At 45.3% G+C, this 19,423-nt stretch overlaps 1 protein-coding gene across 3 annotated transcripts in view; it reads right to left on the minus strand.

The window, feature by feature from the left end:
• The window catches only part of USP24 (ubiquitin specific peptidase 24), a 142,307-nt gene extending 134,700 nt beyond the window's left edge, over positions 1-7,607 (minus strand). The window contains exon 1 of one of the 3 annotated variants that reach the window (XM_023258739.2): positions 6,988-7,607. In XM_023258739.2, the coding sequence (XP_023114507.1) occupies positions 6,988-7,308 (321 nt within the window). In that variant the 5' untranslated portion in view covers positions 7,309-7,607. The remainder of the gene's footprint in view (positions 1-6,987) is intronic. The other 2 variants (XM_023258738.2, XM_023258737.2) reach the window with 2 other exon arrangements.
• Positions 7,608-19,423: the final 11,816 nt, after the last annotated feature.

Here is a 19,423-nt window from a genome sequence, read left to right on the forward strand (position 1 = left end):
TATCTGTTAATATTTATCTGTAAGAGGAAAATCAAATCTTCAACGCAGTCCTACGAAAAGATTCCACAGAACTCTGCATCACGGCTGAAGCATTTCAATTTCTGGAAAGATTACCAGAATAATATTTCGACTTAATTGTGTTAGCTCTTCTCTTCAGAACAAACAAAAATAAACCAAATGTACAGCTATATGTTCTATTAACCAGCTTAAAGTTAACAGCTAACACCAAGTAGATTCCACTTCCCTTACACACACACACACACACACACACACACACACAATGTAAGCCAATGGTGGAAGCCAGGTTTCCCATTGCTGGATAGAGAAGTGAACTCACAAACATACCATAAAAACAAAAAGGCTACAAAACGCTTTGCCAAAAACTCACCATAGAGATGATCAACACTAAACAATAAATAACGCCTCCTACTGCTAACATGCTAATTAACAAGTAATTTTCATAAATCCAACTGTGAGTAAAAAATGTTCCAATACTAAGCAATAAAAATTCTTATGATACTAATGAGAATGAGAATTACTAACTTAAAAAAGAAACTAAAACACCCTAGGAGGAAGGTGAGAGAAAACATTTATTCTTTTAAAAACGAAGCACAACCTTCTTAGCAGGGCCTTAGCAGTCCAGAGCCCTTCCATTGAAATGCCCCATGTGTCTGAATTTCCAAGGCACCTGAAGCTTACTTCCTCATGCGCCCAACTTTCTTCTCCTTTCCTTCTCTTGGTTAAAAACTAAAACCTTGCTAAACTGTACTCCACATTCCTGACCCATTTTTTTTTTAAGTTTATTTATTTCTTTTGAGAGCAAGGGTGCATGGGGCAGGGGCTGGGGGAGAGAGAGACAGAGAGAGAGAGAGACTGAGAGAGAGAGAGACACAGAGAGAGAATACCAAGCAGGCCCTGTGTCCAGCACAGAGCTCAATCTCATGACCCTGGGATCATGACCTGAGCTGAAATCAAGAGTCAGACACTCAACTAAGTCGCCCAGGTATCCCTTCCTGACTTTTTTTTTAATGTTTATTTATTTATTTAGAAAGAAAAAGAGAGCACGCATGTGCTCCAGCATGCACCAGCAGGGGAGGGGCAGAGAGAAAGAAAGTATCCCAAGCAGGCTCTGCGCTTAAAAAACTGAGCCACCGACACTGGGTGTTGTATGGAAACCAATTTGACAATAAACTTCATATATTGAAAAAAAAAAAAAAAAAACTGAGCCACCGAGGTGCCCCAGCGACCCTTCCTAAACGGCATACTGGAACCTTTTCTTGCGTGCAACATCACTAAGACCAACCATCCTCTGGGGTCATGAAGCACACAAAGCTGTTTTATTTGGACCTGTACACATGGGCTGTCTTGCTTTGGTTGGGCCCACTTTTCTTTTTTTTTTTTTTCTTTAACGTTTATTTATTTTTGAGACAGAGAGAGACAGAGTATGAACGGGGGAGGGGCAGACAGAGAGGGAGACACAGAATCGGAAGCAGGCTCCAGGCTCTGAGCCATCAGCCCAGAGCCCGACGCGGGGCTCGAACTCACGGACCGCGAGATTGTGACCTGAGCTGAAGTCGGACGCTTAACCGACTGAGCCACCCAGGCACCCCTGGGCCCACTTTTCAACTTTTCCTGTCCCCTCCTGTACCACTGAACTGCTACCTGTCACTTCTCACTACTATCAAATACGGTTCCCTCTAAATGCTCATCGCCTCGTGTTGGGACTGCAACAAAACCTCTTCCAATTTGCTAGGACGTGGAATAACAGCATTTGCATGAACTATGTTTTTTTAAAAAAAGTTAAAACAATAAATGAGTGAAACGCATGTAGTGAACGCACTGAATGTGGGGGGATGGTTTGCAATGGCTCAATTTTATGTATTTACGTGTCTACTTACTTCTCTCCGGGTTCAAATGTGAAAATTTCCTGGACAACTAAACTCCAGATATAAATAGTATTATTGGACTAAATCTTTCCAACTATAGTTCTTATCAGAAGTGAAAACTTTTCCTCTTCATACTCTGATTCAAACAAAATCAATGTCATATGGTACCTGGCAGTAAGTACAGAAGTATGTAGTACGCTGATGTCTGCTATTTAAGTTGCATTAAAGTTGAAATCCTTGCTTCAAATTGTTAAAACTGAAACATTTACTTTTCTAACATCGCGACTGATTTCCAGTTTTAAGCTAACGGCACCATTATGCTGTATAAAACTGTCACTACCTACTATGATTCTGCTAGAACTGCACTCACCAACACACAAAAGGTGCGTCCTCTGTGCCAAATTACACTCGTTCTAACAGCATATGGCCAGGTAATTATAAGGTGAGAAGCCAACTGTTAGATGAACTCATAGGCCTAATTCCCAAAGGAGATTCGTATACTAGATTATAAGGAAATAATTTATTTCAAAAATTAGGCTATGCTAATTAACCTTGCAGATTCCCTATTTTTATGTCATCACTTTCAACCAATTTTTTGGAATTAGTTTACTTCTTAGTTTAAAATCTGTATATGGATTCTTCTTTTTCCTTTTTTTTTTTAATTTACCAAATCATATTTGATATTTACCCCACACTCAGATGTAGTAGGATTGTTTTATTTGAGGAATATGAATTTTAAAATAAATAATATAAGCATTGATGATACTAAAATTTTAATTCATTTAGAACTATCACATACTATCAAAGGAAAAAAGAGAGGCAAAAATGAGGTAAGTTAAAGAACTACAAATTAATGTGATTTAGATATACTGGAACAGGACCAACTGTGGGGCTTTAATTAGAAGAAAGAAAGAAAGAAAGAAAGAAAGAAAGAAAGAAAGAAAGAAAGAAAGAAAGAAAGAAAGAAAGAAATCTTGCAAATACTTTTCACAAAATACCCCCAGAAGTTAGGTCCACATTAAAAAAGGAACAAAGTAAGAATTTCCCAATATTTGTTAGATCACGGTATTAAATGTCACTTCTGGGAATATTATCACAGAACTAGACAGTGAAGAAAGGTATTTCTTGCTGTTAGCTGATATCTCCTTACAAAAAAAAAAATACATTTTCAGTATTTTCTAAAAAATAAGACAATAATTAATAGAGTACGTATCGCAATTGTTCAATTGTCTCAAATGTCCACAACAGCACCTGGTTGATTCCTACTGATCCCATGGACCAGATCAAGGATCACAATGCTTAAGAGAGAGATTCTCCCAGCTCTGGGAAGGAGGGAACCAGAGGGCATGCCCTTAGCAGTGGCCATCAGAGTAAGAAACAGGAAAAAATTCTGAGTGGGGGGTGATAAACATCTGGATAAGTTACTTAGGGCAGATGTGAGATTCCATTTTCCTAAATAATAGAACTCTTATCTGCCTTCGACAGGTTTTGAAGTAATGCTATTCAGAATCAAAACTGGGTAGTTTCTCAAAGTCCCTTCCAGACACCGAGCCCATGAATTACATGTATCCAACAATACTCGTAGCGACCAAATACAACATGTGTGAAGCAACACCTTTACTTAATTGGAGGATACGGCAAAGGTGGCTTTCTGAGCAGTTTTATGTGTTCTGCTACACATCTGGGTGGGGTTTTTTTTTTTTTTTTTTTTTTTTTTTTTTGCCCCCTGTTAGCTATCTGGGTGTTTTTTACCTGCATTCTTCTTGCTTCTCCTGAACCAGAAGTTAACTGCTTTTATTTTCCAAAATTTAATTTTTAAACCAAATCCTAATTACGGCATGGGCCCAAATTACCAAACTGATTTCCCTAACTAACTACATGACCTTGGGAAGTTGCTTCTTGTAAAATGAGAGGCTTGCACTGAGAGCCACTAGAATGTAACCTTCACCTTCACTATCTACTCCCACGCGCCCCCCCCCCCCCAGGGGACGCTGAAGGTACTGAATGTTTACTGCCTGTTTCCAAACTACAAAAACAAATGTAATCCTTTTTTTCTTTTTTAACGTTTATAATTTAATCTGTTTATCCCCAAAACGTTCTGAAGAAGACACTAAAACTGAAATTTCCTGTGCACCAAAAATAACTTTACAGAATTTAAAATAAGGTACTCATTTTTTAAGAAACAGAACAGGTAGGTTCTATAAGAGCTGATGAACGTCAGCCAGTTTGTTACGCTTCCCTTGTCTTCCTCCCCATTAAGCCACTGCTGCAGCCTGACCCTTCTTCATCTGAAAGGAAGGCAGTGGGAGTGAGACAGTGCACGGGCCATGCAGTGAGAAGGCCTGAGTTCTAGATCCGTTTCTTCCACGAACTGGTTCTGTGGGGACAAGTCACTTCCCCTTTGGGCCCCGCCAGGCTGTTTGTTTAAACAAAAGAGCTGAACAAATTCTTAATTTCTGAAGTCTTCCACCTTAAAGATCTGTGATCCTTGCATTCCACCCATTATTCTCCTCCTAATGCCTTGATTCAGGGCTTGCCATCATTCCTAGCCTAGTTCCCCAGCCTCAAAATCGTCTTTTTCCCTCTTAATTTTTCTTTCTTATGCGAAAATGAAGCCGATCCTAAAACCATGAGGAGAGCAGAGTAAAAAAAGCACACTGTCTCTGAAGCCCTAAGAGCACCAGGTTCAAGAGACTGCCACGAACTAATCGTCTCCCTCAAACACTGATGTTATTAATGACCTCACTGAGGACTAAAAGAACGTACAGTAAAGCGTCTACTACAGTGCCTGACATGCTGGAGATGCTCAACAACAATCAGCATCCTTCCCAGGATCAAAAGCCTCAGTTTCCTACTGTCTACAGCAAGGATGACCACCCAGCTAGCTGCACAGGTGACAGGCAGAAGATTTGTAAAACTAGAAGCAGAAATTGGGTTAAACGTTCTCACCAGGCTCCCGTGTGCCTGCAAAGTGCTCGTAGCCCGCCAATATGCTTCTGGGGAAAGCAGCCTCAGCCAGGAGCCCCTCCTGAACTCTCCAAATCAAATGGTGCGGCCTCCCCAGGCCAAAAATCCCCGGGGTCAAGAGGAAATGAAAACTTGACACAATTCTTCGAAAAGATAAAGATTCCCTGGATTTTACTTAAAATCAAACTCCTCTGCCTGTCATTCATGTGAAAAGATGCCAGTCCCATTTCTTTGCACTTAAATCTACGGACGGTACAGCTGATGGTGAGGTACCACCAAGCATCGTTTAATTTGATTTTTCAATTACGGACAATTACAAGGTGTGACAAAAGAAACAAAGAATAAGATTCCTCACAAAATGAGGATACAATGAACATCACAGTTATACAAATACTTGCAGAAAAAGCAACGGCCTTCTCCTTGATTGCAAAACTGGGTCAAAACTGGAATGAGCAAGTAGGGGAGTGATGGGGACTTGCAAAGAGAAGCTCATTTCTTAAAGTGACTTAAGTACACTTACTTAATAATGTGGGATTATTTCCCCAAATCAGGAATAATAACAATCCTCACTTTCACACACTAGTCAATCACATAACCGAGTTACAGGCTAATTAAGGGCGACCAATCACGTGTGTGGAAGTCTGGGCACCTAAGAAATCTTGTGAAGGAACCGGTTTTTCTGAAGTGCCACCTTCTCCCCCCAAGTGACTTCAGCCCGAGCAAACTGCTGCAAAAGCATGTAATTAAAAGGATATAACATAATTTAGGGAAAATGCTTTCAGAAGGCTTAGCTTCATTAAGAATTATGCAAATTCAAGTCTCTATTTTAAAAACACAAGCCCACTAATCTGAGGTCTGTGAGATCTGCGACCTTCTGGGATTGGGCCAAGCTGCTCTCTACCTGACCCCCGAAATGCACTATTCGATGAATCTGACCAAAATTCTTCAGGTGAGCTGCCATTTTCCTGCAGAGCAATTATTTCACAAGCACTGATGCTTCTGGTTTATCTCTTTTAAAATTGCAGTTAAAGTCGGTTTTCTTCCCCATGGTCTTTGCTCACATCCCCATCCGAACAGGCCTGATTTTCTCCACCCAGACTTGAGATCTGCGATCAGAGCCATTCGCTTAGATGGAACCCTTTCTCCTTAACAGATGCCTCCACTCCTCCCATTTCTGTCCCACCGTGTCCCCTGTCCCTCTGCACAGCACCCTCAGTATGACTGCAATCCCTTTTCCCCTCTACTTTTCCCTCATTCCTGACCTTGCCTGTGACCAGTACTTTCCTTGCCCAGACCTGGTCCCAGCTTCATCCTTCAATTCCAGGCCTCTTCAGCTCTGAATCCCAACCTGGCCTCTTGCTTCTAACCTCCTCAGTCCAATCCCCACCTGGCCTTATTAACGTCAGTCCCCCCAACCCAGACCTTATTGCACGTAGCCCCCTCCCCCGCCTGCCTTATATCAATTCCTCTCCTCCCTGGTCCCTACCAGCCCCTCTTCATTTTTTAGACCCTGTCCAATCTCCCCTCTTTCCGGCCCTTGGCTAAAACCCCAACCCCATTCCTAACCCCAGCAGTCCTCCTCTGCCCCTAGCAAAGGCCACTACTCTGGCTGGCCCATCCCACTTTTTCTCAGACCCTGAACCTGGTGCCTCCCCTGCTCCTTCGCTAAAAGCCGGTGCCACGAAATCGCCGCCCCCAGCCCGGCCTACGAGTATCCCATTTCTGACCCCTAACACACGCGCCCTCCCCATCACACACTCCAGGCTAGCGCGTCGATCCTCCCGCATCGCAGATGCACGCCTTGGATCCTCCTTCCCATCCCCGGCCGGCCGGCCGGCCGGCCCTGCGGCGTGCAGAGCCCGAAGCCCACGAGACCCCCTCCCCACCCTGCCGCGCAGCCCTGCCCCGCGTCCCTTAAGGCCCATTCAGCCCCTCCCGGAGGGGTCCCTCTCCCCACTTGACCCCGGCCCGGTGACCTCCGCCCCCGCCGGGCCCCGGACTCCATTCTCTCGGTTTCCGAGCCAACCCCCGCCCCAAACGCCCTCCGCACTCCCAGCCCAGTGGGGTGTGTCCCCCGTGCCCGCGGAACTCCAGCCGCTGGCCTCTCCCGCGGGGTCACGGTCGCCCTCCTCACCTCGGCGTCCACCACCTCGTGGTAGGCGGGCGGGGGGTCGAAGCCGCCGCCACCCCCGGTGCTCCCGCCGCGGGAGGGGCCGCCGCCGCCGTCGCCGCCGCCGTCGCCCCGCGAGCCCCCGCCGGGCCCGGGGCTGGGGCCGCCGCCGCTGTCCATGGGCTCGTAGCCGCCGTAGTCGAGGCCCGGCCGCTCGTTGGTGAGCAGCGCCACGGCCTCGTTGATGTCGTTCTTGGCCAGGCGCAGGGCCTTGCGGATGGTGGCGGGGTCCGAGAAGCCCATGCACAGCAGCGTGGTCATGTGCTGCTCCTCCTCCGATTCCATGGCTCGGGCCTCCGAGCCGCGCCGGCCGGCGAGCGGCGAAGCTGCGGCTCCCCGGCCTGGCGGGCCGCGCGGCGCTGCTTCCGCGCCGCTCCCGCGCCCGAGCGGGCCCCTGCGCTGCCGGCCTGCGCGCTCCGCTGCCGCCCGGCCAGGCTGGGCGCGGGCGTGGACGCCGGGAGCCGAGCGAGGGCGGTGGGGCGCTCAGGCGCGGCGGCGGCCCGGCCCAGCCCTGCGCGCCGCCATGTTGGCCTCCTCCTCCGCCTGCGCCTCCGCCTCCGCCTCCTCCGGCCCGCGGGGCCGCGCCTCCGCTCCCGGAAGCGGCCCGGGCCGCCCCAGGTTCGCCGAGGACGGGCGCGGGTGTTGGGGGGTGGGGGGGGGGGCTTTTTTTTTTAATTTAGACAGCAAAGGGAGGGGCCGCGCTGCGGAGCGTCTCTGGGGTGAAAGGGCCGCGCAGACACCCGGGCGCAGGCGAGGGAGGGTCCTTGGCCGTCGCCACCGCCCGCCTATTTCTCCGGCAACAGGTTCCCGCGGGAGCGGGACGGGTGGAGGCGAGGTGCCCTTCGCTGCGCGGAACGTCCCCGAAGTCCCCCGAGCCGTCCGTGCGGCCCAGCCCCGACGGCGGTCCCCTCGCACCCCGAAGCTGCTCAGAGCCCCCGCTGGACTCCTCTCCCGGCCTCGCTCGCCCCCGCGCGCCCGAGACGCACCCCATCCCGGGTGGGATTCATTCGGCCGCGGCTGCACTTCGCCGCAGTCCCAAAAGAAATTCGCCCCGAACCACGGAAATTGGCCCGCCGCGCTGCCTGAAATACACCCCAACGCCCACCTCAATTCATGCCCACACCGGGCACATCGGTCCACCGGGGCCGAAAATCACCCCCACGCAACCCGACCCAGATCCCTCCGGCTCTCCCTGAAACTACCCCAACCTTGCTGAAATGGATTCCCAGCCCTCGCTGAAGGTTCCTATCGTCACTGGCCACCTGCCCCTCACCAAACCCCACCGTATTCCACCAAACTCTTAACACTGAAATCCCCTGGGCGTCTGAAACGTATTTTTACGAACCCAGAATCCCAGCGCTAACGAAAACCTCAGACTGCCTCACACGGCCAGCCACAGACTCATTCGAACTCCTTGGACCTGTGCTCCTCTCCTGATGCTGACCCACCTCCTCACACTACTGTATCTCTTGGCTCAGGATTCTGTTTCTGCCTTTTGAAGGAGAACCCTGCCCCCTCTGTTTTTCTGCCCTTTACGGGAGGACCCCACCGCCGTTCGTTTCTCCCTTTAAGCACTCATTCCTCTTCCCTTTGAGGCCTATTTGCCTTGCTTTCTCTTTCCACCTTTAACGTTAGCCCCCAGGGGCTGGGTCTTTAGTTTCCTTGACTCCACTCTCCAAGCCTTGGCCCTTGCTCGTTTCCGCCTTCAGTTTCCTTTAATTCATGCTTCTAGGTTCTTTCCCCACCATCTCCCAAGATCCTGATGTCTTTTCTTTACCTCACTACGTATTTGTTAACTCAGCTTATCTCCTGATGTCCTCACCCTCCTTTCTTCCAGAACCCTGAAGTCCACTAACCTTTCTCATCCCATCAAACCCCTCCCTGTGACAACCCAGCACTTACTGAAATCTCCACCTGTCCCAAATCTTAAATTAGGGTCGGTACCCAGAAAATTCTCTGCGCTCTGTTAGCACCTCTTCCCCTGGACCACAGAACCCTTCTTGCCTATTACTTGCTACCTATATTTTTAAACACCAACAATTTGATTTCCAGGGTGAGTTGATCGCTGTTTACATTTAAATGAACTGACTGCATTTGTTGTACTGACTAAAGGTTGTATTATGGGACAAAGGCTAGGCCTTATCCCCAAAGGAAGTAAAGTCAATTTGTGAATGGAAATAAAACAAATCCTTCTTCTTACATTTCTTGAACAGTAACAACAACAACAACAACAACAAAAGAACCTACCAGGGAAGAATGCCTGGAACTGAATCAGGTTCCAGGGTATATATTGAAATAAAATTTTACTAAGTGGCATTAACTTTCAAGTACCTCAATGGTGCTTAAATATTTATGTGTGGTATATGAGGACCAAAAGTAATGTAAACGAAACCAAGTGGCCGATCATGAAGCATATGCCAAGATACTTCATTTATTCAACAAATATGTGCTATTTATCAGGCACCAGGTACTGTTCTTGGCACTGGTGATGCAGGGCTAAACAAAGCTGACAAAATTTGATGATGGAAAAGTGATGGCATTCATTTTCGCCCAGGGTCTGCCGAGTTAATTCGGTGACCAAATTAAGAAACGGATTACTAGGGGCGCCTGGGTGGCGCAGTCGGTTAAGCGTCCGACTTCAGCTCAGGTCACGATCTCGCGGTCCGTGAGTTCGAGCCCCGCGTCAGGCTCTGGGCTGATGGCTCGGAGCCTGGAGCCTGTTTCCGATTCTGTGTCTCCCTCTCTCTCTCTGCCCCTCCCCCGTTCATGCTCTGTCTCTCCCTGTCCCAAAAATAAAAAATAAAAAAAAACATTGAAAAACAAAAGTTTAAAAAAAAAGAAACGGATTACGAGGGGGGAATAAATAACAGGTAAAGGGAAAAATTGTTTGCCACTGAGATTTGAGACAGAACCCAAGAGGTAATGAGACTGAGCCGGCCAATTCAGATGGCACATAAAAAGACTCATCAACAGTGGCAGGTTTATAGAACATGACAGAGGGAGCTGTGCCGAGCTGAGAAGAGGAAGCAGAGAAGGAAGCAGAGAAAAACAAAGTCTGTGATAAAAACTGGAAAGGAGCCACAAAAGGCTACAAGAAACAAGGAAGGCCATTTTTGAACCGGATCCTGGAGTGGCTGAAAAGCCAGAATGTCATTTGAGGATGCAAATAGTTGTAATCACACTTTTTTGCATGTAAGAAAGCAAGTGAGGCCTTAAACCCTATCGAATTGGGATAATAGGGGAGGGGCCCGTGGTGTGAGTAGTCATGCTTCCACTCACATTTTAATTTTTATTGCAGTAAAATCTTGAAAATGTTACAAGGACGAAGAAATTTTAAGTAACATTCAGTTCACATTTATCCTTCTCTAGAACCTTCTAGAAGAAAAAAAAAAAAATAGCCAGGTCTTGAAGAGAGGTATGATGAACTGTGTGGAAGACAAAATATGAGGGCTTTCTAATATTAACAGGTAATTTTAAAAATATTTAGTGAGGGTTTATTTTGAACCAGGCTGAGGACTAGAGAGACAATTCTCGGTGTCTAGGGAGCAAGACTAGAGACAAAAAGACTAGCGAACAGGACACAGTTCCTGCCCTTTTAGAACTTGCTGTCTTTAAAGGGAGACAGACAATAAAGGAGTAATCATAAAGAGTGATAGGTGCTTTGATAGGGAATTTCAAGATGTAAGGGGCAAATTTCTTGCCTTCTATGGGGGTAAAATTGCCGAGCGTAGGAAATCTGGAAATTTTTCCAGAGGGTATTTAAACTATAATCTGCCAGGAAGTAGGAAAGCCAGGAAAATGAATATGAGATGAAAAGAGAGCGATCCAAAGACTACAACAGTATGTGCAAAGGCCCTGGGGTGAGTAAGGGGAAAGCAACTGAGAAGAATTAAAAGCCAGCAGAATATGGCTGGAGCTCTAGAGAGGTAATAGTGGGAAGGGAATCTGGGAATGTGGCCAAACACCAGATCTGAGAGGACTACTTAAACTTGATAAGGAGTTTGCCCTTCATTCTAAGGGAATGGGAAGCCAGTGAAATATTTATGTGAAGGAGAGAGGTGCTGTTATTTAAATTTTAGGAAGAGTGCTGTGTGACGGGTGATCTAAAAGGGAGAAAGGGTAAAGGTAGAGAATTGAGTTGATTGATTAACTTGGTTGCTGATTAATCGGCAAGCCCATTAAAGGGAAAAGCAGTGCCAGATGACGGGCTTACCTCTCTCTACTTCCTTTCTCTTTGCGATTTGGCCCTTCAAGTTCTCCCTCGGAAGCTTTCAGTGCCTTCAAGCAGATATTCTATTCTGCCCAGCTTGTCTAGTTGGTGTCCGTAAGAGGGATGATCTTAAATAAGCAAATCTGTCATAATTGGAAGCAGAAATCCCATAGAAGAGAAGAAGGTGGAGAAAATTCCTTCAAGGCAGTGGGTAAAAGGAGCAGACCTTGACAGAGGGAGATTTTCCAAGACTAGGAGGAAGTTAGTATTTTGGATATTCGATGAGGAGGAAGAGCCTTGCCTTGCTAGCTTGCAGGGCCCCAGGAAGCAGAAAGAGCTCAAAGAGAAATGACGGCCTGAGTCCAAGATTTGCAGCCTCTACAAAATCCCCCAGTCTCTAGCAGGGCAGGGAATCCACAGAATCACCTTCCTTCAAAAGACCTTAGCCTATGCAGGCTTAGATTGTGATCCCTTCCGTGTTAATGAGTATAGACCACAGGCCAGAGGGCTCCTTCCGATGATGCTGTAGATGCACAAGCCTGTACAATTTGCATAAATCCCCCCTGCAGTAGGAGAGGGAACCCTAATTATGACTATTATTCAACGTCTCAATACACTGGCAAGGGGGCATTGAGTGAGCTTTAATTTGTTGCTGAAAAAATAAAATGACATTAAAAATTTTTTTAAATATTTATTTTGAGAGAGAGAGAGGGGCAGAGAAAGAGAGGGAGATACAGAATCCGAAGCAGGCTCCAGGCTCTGAGCTGTCAGCACAGAGCCCAACACAGGGCACGAACCCAAGAACTGTGAGATCATGACCTGAGCTAAAGTCAGATGCTTAACACACTGAGCCACTCAGGTGCCCCCATTTTTTTTTAATATTTACTTATTTTTGACAGAGAGAGAGAGAGAGAGAGAGAGAGAGAGAGAGAGAGAGACAGAGCATGAGCAGGGGGGGACAGAGAGAAGAGGGAGACACAGAATCCGAAGCAGGCTCCAAGCTCTGAGCTGTCAGCACAGAGCCTGATGCAGGGCTCAAACTCACAGACTGTGAGATCCATAACCTGAGCCAAAGTCAGATGCTTAACCAACTGAGCCACCCAGGTGCCCCTAAAATGACATTTAATGTCCCACATTTTTAAAAAAAATTTTTTTAATGTTTATTTATTTTTGAGACAGAGAGAGACAGAGCATGAACGGGGGAGGGTCAGAGAGAGGGAGACACAGAATCTGAAACAGGCTCCAGGCTCTGAGCTGCCAGCACAGAGCCCGACGCAGGGCCCGAACTCACAGACCGTGAGATCATGACCTGAGCCGAAGTCCGACGCTAAACCGACTGAGCCACCCAGGCGCCCCGAATGTCCCACATTTTGATGGAAGCAAATTCATCCCCATTGTATATGTTTAAAAACCAATGAAAACAGCCGCCACCATAAAAATTGGCATTAATGGCTACACCATGAATACTCTACTTGAGCATTGATTTTTTTTCTTTTCTCTCTTTTTTTAATATGTAACAGCTTTCTCGAGAGGTAATTCACATGCCATACAGTTCACCCATTTAAAGTGTACAAGTCAATTTTAGAACAGTTTTCATTACCTAAGAAGGAAACCTCATACCCTTTAGTTATATCTCTTCTGTATTCTCATTCCCCCCAGTGCTAAGCAACCACTAATCTACTTCCTGTCTGTATGGGTTTGCCTGTTCTAGAAACTTCATGTATATGGAATCTTACAATATGTGATCTTTTTTGTCTGGCTTCTTTTACTTAGTACACTGTTTTCAACCTTTATCCATGTTCTATAGCATGTGTCAGTATTTCATTCCATATTCTGGCTGAGTAATATTTCATTATAGATATACCATATTTTGTTTATCCATTCATAATGGGCATTTGAGTTGTTTTTACTATTTGGGTATTATGAATGCTGCTGCTATCACTGTTTATATGAATGTTCTTGTGTGGACATGTTTTCATTGCTTCTTGGTCACTTGGTTTTTGTTTTTTAATTTTTTTAATCTTTATTTTTGAGAGAGAGAGAGAGAGAGAGAGAGAGAGAGAGAGAGGTGCAAGCAGGGAGGAACAGAGAGAAAGAGGGAGACACAGAATTCAAAGCAGGCTCCAGGCTCCGAACTGTCAGCACAGAGCCCGACGTGGTGCTTGAACCCATGAACTGCGAGATCATGACCTGAGCTGAAGTCAGATGCTCAACCAACTGAGCCAGCCAGGCATCCCGCTTCTTGGTCATTTGTATGTCTTCTATTCAAGTCCTTTGCCCTTTTTTTTTAATTGGGTTATTCATCTTTTTATTATTATGTTGTAAGACTTTTGTATTCTAGATCCAAGTTCTTTACTAGGTATATTATTTGTAACTATTTTCTAATATTCTGTGGCCTATCTTTTCACTTTTTTGCTAGTGTCCTTTGAAGCACATAAGCTCTTAGATTTGATGAAGTACAATCTATTTATTTTCTTTATTGCTTGTACTTTTGTTGCTTGTACTTTTGGTGGCATACCCACGAAATCACTGCCAAATTTCCTATCATAAAATGTTTTTGCCTGTGTTTTCTCCTAAGAGTTTTATAGTAGATCTTTGATCATTTTGAGTTCATTTTTGTATATGGTGTGAAGTAAAGGTCTAATTCTATTCATTTGTATTTGGCTATCTAATTGTCCCAATATTATTTGTCGAAAAGATTATTCTTTCCCCATTGAATGGTCTTGCACACTTGTCAAACATCAATTAAACATGGACACATAGGTTATTTCTGGAATCTCAATTCTATCCTATTGATCTATATGTCAGTCTTTATGCCTATAGCACATTGTCTTGATTAAAGTTTCTTTGTGGTCAATTTTTTAGTTTTTATTTTTTAGAGGAGAGGGGAGGGGCAGACCCTGGGATCCTGACCTGAGCCAAATTCAAGAGTCCAACCAACTGAGCCACTCAGGCGCCCCTAACTTTGCTCTTTTTCATGATTGTTTTGGCCATTCTGAGTTCCTGGCAATTATATGTGAATTTCAGAATCAGTTTTCCAACTTCTACAAGGAAGTCAGCTGGGATTCTCATAGGGATTCCGCTGAGTCGGTAAGCAGATTTGGGGACTGTTACCATCTTGGCAATATAAAGTCCTCCAATCCATGAACATGTTACTTCTTTAATTTCTTTTAGTAGGTGTTTTGTACTCTTCAGAGTACGTCTTGTACTTCTTTTGCTCAATTTATTCCTATATACTTTACTCTTTTGGATGCTACGGCACATGGAGTTGTTTTCGTAATTTGGATTGTTTGATTGCAAATGTATAGAAATACAGTTGCATTTTATAAATTAATCTTTTTTTTTAAGTTTTTTTTTTTTAACGTTTATTTATTTTTGGGACAGAGAGAGACAGAGCATGAACGGGGGAGGGGCAGAGAGAGAGGGAGACACAGAATCGGAAGCAGGCTCCAGGCTCTGAGCCATCAGCCCAGAGCCAGACGCGGGGCTCGAACTCACGGACCGCGAGATCGTGACCTGAGCCGAAGTCGGACGCTCAACCGACTGAGCCACCCAGGCGCCCCTATAAATTAATCTTCTAACCTACATCCTTACCCAACTTATTTATTAATTCTAATAGGTTTTTTTTAGTGGATTTCTTAGGTCATGTTATCTGTGAATAAAGATAGTTTTGCTTCTTTCTTTCCAATCTGGATGCCTTTTGTTTATTTTCTTGTCTAATTGCCCTGGCCAGGACCTCCAGTACAGTGTTGAACAGAGATGCAGACAGCAGTCATTGTTGTTTCGTTCCTGATCTTAGGAGGAAAGCATCTAATCCTTCCGTTAACAATGACGTTTGCTTTGGGGTTTTCATATATGGCTTTTATTATTTTGAGATAGTTTTCTCCTATTCCTATTAAGAATGACCAATGTGGTTTACGTTTTTTATTCTACTGATAGTGTGTATTGCATTCATTGATTTTTCATATGTAAAACCCATCTTGCATTCTGGGATAAATCCCACTTGGTCATGGTGCACAATACTTCATATATGTTACTGGATTCAATCTGCTAATACTGTATTTTGTTTAAAAACACAGTAATAATATTGCTGGGGGAAAGAGAGCGATTGCTTTTATTTTTATTTTTTTTAACCATGAAAATGGAGTAACCTATTAACTAAAATGATGCAAAAATAATGCAGACCCAATTTTGTATTTTATAAAAGCAGATTTAAAAAGGATGAGGGGCGCCTGGGTGGCGCAGTCGGTTGAGCGTCCGACTTCGGCCAGGTCACGATCTCGTGGTCCGTGAGTTCGAGCCCCGCGTCAGGCTCTGGGCTGATGGCTCGGAGCCTGGAGCCTGTTTCCGATTCTGTGTCTCCCTCTCTCTCTGCCCCTCCCCCGTTCATGCTCTGTCTCTCTCTATCCCAAAAATAAATAAAAAACGTTGAAAAAAAATTTTAAAAAGGATGAAATACTGTTTTTGCAATCAAATGCCTTCATGTAAAACTCACATAGATAGCTTCCCCCCCCAGAATTATCTCAAGATATATTCTAAGACTCGCAAACCTTTTGATACTATTATTATTATTTTATTTTAAATTTTTATTTTAATCCTGATTAGTTAACAAATAGTGTTCTATTAGTTCCAGGTGTGCAATGTGGTGATTCAACACTTCCGTACATTACGCGGTGTTCATCATGACAAGTACACTCCTTAGGTGAGGGGGTGGGTCAAATAGGTGATGGGGATTAAGGAAAGCAATTACTTTTAGAGGGATGCGATTCTGATTATTTAATGTAAAAAAAAAAATCAGTATGAAAAATGGAGAACGCTAGAAGAAGGAAGAGGAAAACATAATTTTTAAGTCCAAGGCTCCTCCCACCCTTTACTAAAGACTGTATGTTGCCAAATGGGGAGTCATTTAAAAGTTAATGTGGTATTTTCCTTCACTTAAGAAGATGATGTGACAGGCCTGATGGTAGTCCAACATTAGATTTTGTTTTTTTTACCAGCAGCCGGAGTGACTTTTCCCTGGCGCCCGTGACTAATGGGCAGAACTATCCCCTGGGCGTGCAGATTCCTTCCCTTCCCTCCACTTTGGAAGGCCTTTCCCTTGTAGCAGGTGAGTTACAAATCCAACCATCCACAGCATAAATATATGCTATTAGATTGTCAAGTGGAGAGGAGGCACGCGAGGTAAGGCCAAGGTGTTGACTGCGAAACCGAGGAGTTTCCTTTAATTTGTTAGGCAGTGGGCAGCCATTCAATGGTTTGAGTCAGGGAATGATGTGGTTGAGGGTGCTTTCTGGAGATTAAAATGGTATCAATGTGTCGGACACAAGAGATTAAATAAGCAGGTGCGGTGGGGGAGAATGAAAAGAAGCATATGCAGGAGTAGAGTAGATTCTTCAGGACTTGGCGATCGGATTTGATGATCCAGGAGAAGGAAAAACTTCGAGACTTGAAGGCTAGGTCATCTGAAGTCAGAGTTTGAACCAAAAGGGAAGATGATGACTTTGGCCTCACAGGAGCTGACATCTCACTAGGAAAGTCTGCGTGCAGACCTCCCCAATCATATCACTCGTGTACATGGGAGACAAAACAGTTTAAGCTGATAAACATTTACAAGGAAAGGATACTGGGGATATTTAATTTGGAAAGTGAAACGACTTTACAAAAAGAGAAAGATGAAAGGACCCATTTATTCCTCTGATGACCTAGTGCCTGGCCTTTAACTCCGCACACTCACCTACACGTGGCACTATGTGCCCGCTGAAGAAAGCAAAAAGCATTTTAGGAGAAGCACACACGCCCATCTTTACCCACTGTTCTTCATTTTCATCTCCTTGCTCCTGGGTGGCTGGTTCCGTATCTCGTTTCACAAACTGAGCCCTGTACACGGAGGGCCAGGAGAGACCGACGCAAGAGGCAGACCACTCCATCACTCCATGTTAGTAGGTGGCAGTTTTTTAAATTTTTTTTTTTAACGTTTATTTATTTTTGAGACAGAGAGAGACAGAGCATGAACGGGGGAGGGTCAGAGAGAGGGAGACACAGAATCGGAAACAGGCTCCAGGCTCCGAGCTGTCAGCACAGAGCCCGACGCGGGGCCCGAACTCACGGACCGTGAGATCGTGACCTGAGCCGAAGTCGGCCGCTCAACCAACTGAGCCACCCAGGCGCCCCAGTAGGTGGCAGTTTTAATAGGCAAGCAAACTTACTTAAATGAGGCTGGTCTTGGGTGGCCATAAGACAAATGCATCTCTGCACCTGCCTGCTAAATCTTAAAAGTCTATGTAGAGGCATTAACAGGGTTCAGTAATGTATATACTGTTCAGATGGTCTCAGTACCACATTGTTATCTCAAGGCTCTGATGGGGTAGCTTCTAGCATGGCGAAGGCAAATGAAATGCCCATTCTAAGGACAGGGAAGGTGGGTGAGAGGCCTCTGATGGCCCAAGTTCAGCTTGGGTCAACTGGCAGTCCCGTCTTCTCGACGACCTTCACGGCACCATATTCGAGCCTTCCATATTGCTTTTAATCTGCTTGTTGCCTCCTGTCGACAGTAACATGTGATTACCCTCCCTGCCTATTGGGTACCTCTTTCCCTGGGCTCGGATTTCAGCAATCTCAGTTTCCAGGAAAAGATTTCCTCTGCTAGTCTGGCCCTCAGAACCCTCCTGCTCAGGCTGACCTCAGGGTCTCTGCCAGAAGGTAGAGATTTGGACACTTTGTCTTCATTGTATCAGCAGGTTTCATTTCTCCAAAGTTGCATTTTATAAGTCATACATTGTATGACTATAATGTAACAGGCTGCAATTCTCCGACTGACTGAAAATTGCAATAAGGGATATATTTACCTTAATAGCAACGCTGCAACTCGGTGGCCGAGAATACAGTGAAGGACTCCTCTATCTTTAGCTAGAAAATCAAGATTTGAGGCTTTTAGTTCCCTCTGAAAGCAGGAGGACCCGGCTCTCAGACTTCAGCTGGATTCCAACACGATTTAGAGGTCTGTTTCATTTCCCCAATGTTGACTCACCAGGCTGGATTAATTTTCCAGGGTGTTGTGCTAATTATAGGCCCGTGGAGCTAATGGGCTGAATGAAAATGGCTACAAGTGAAAAAGTAGCAGAGCACTCTGGGTTCTGCTAGGATGCGGAGCTATTTATAACTTCACAATTGCATGGTTACTATTAATTAGTGAGGATTGCAGTGACCCTCAATTTTCAAAGGCGTCTCCCATCATTTTCGAGTTAATCTCTCCCATCCCTCACTGCGTTTGTTTTATATAAAGGGTGGAGCTGACGAATTACTCGCCTGAAGTCATGTCTGTGGGAAAGCCAGGATTAATACTTTAAACGTTAGGAAGAGCAATAAAAATAATATATCCGTGGAGTGCTTTGCAGCTTTCGAAAGGTTTCCTCTTTGGCATCTCATTGACGCTTACCAGCATCCCGAGGAACACGACGGGTTCCTGTTGGTTAGTTGATGGTCACAGAAGAGAAGAGGGTTTGGTTCACAGCTGTCTTGATCACATTTCAACTGAGTAAGAACGGAAAGAACCCAATGCTTTTCAGGACTCGGAGTCTGAATCGTGACGATCTTTGCTCTCTGCCTCTTGCTGAAGGGTTTTCTTGACCTTTGAGGACCCACAAGGGAAAATTGTGTCATTTTAACCTTTTGTTTTATGAGGCCCCATAAAACAATAGACAAACCCATAGAATCCAGTACTATTAGAAATTTCAATTTAAGAGGGGTGAGAAAATCCAGAGATTGCTATGCTAGAACGTTGGCATAAGATCCGCCCCCCCTCCCCCCCCCAAATGGAGCTGGTTCTGGTGACGGCTGTGAGCCCCATTGCATTTCCCTGTTTCAGCTCACTTCCCCCCAGTCAACCGCCTGGGCCGTTCTTGACCTTCCTAGGCCCAGAGTGTCCACTGCCCCCTGCATTCAATCCTCTCAGAACCTTTTATAATCCCGCGAGCAGAGGCCTGCGTAATTGGATGGGTTCTTGGATGTCGTGCAGTCTGTTATCATCACCTTACTGGTGACCGAAACAGAGACTCAGGGAAAGCAAGTGACTTTTCCAAGGCTCATGGCTGGTCATCATCAGAACGGGGGATGAAAAGCTGCTGGACTTCTGCTTCAGTCGAAAAAGGACTGGATGACCGTCAGGTTGTCCCCGAAGCAGTGTTTGTGACA

This window comes from Felis catus, chromosome C1 (genome assembly GCF_018350175.1).
Source record: "Felis catus isolate Fca126 chromosome C1, F.catus_Fca126_mat1.0, whole genome shotgun sequence".
Taxonomy (NCBI): Eukaryota; Metazoa; Chordata; class Mammalia; order Carnivora; family Felidae; genus Felis; species Felis catus.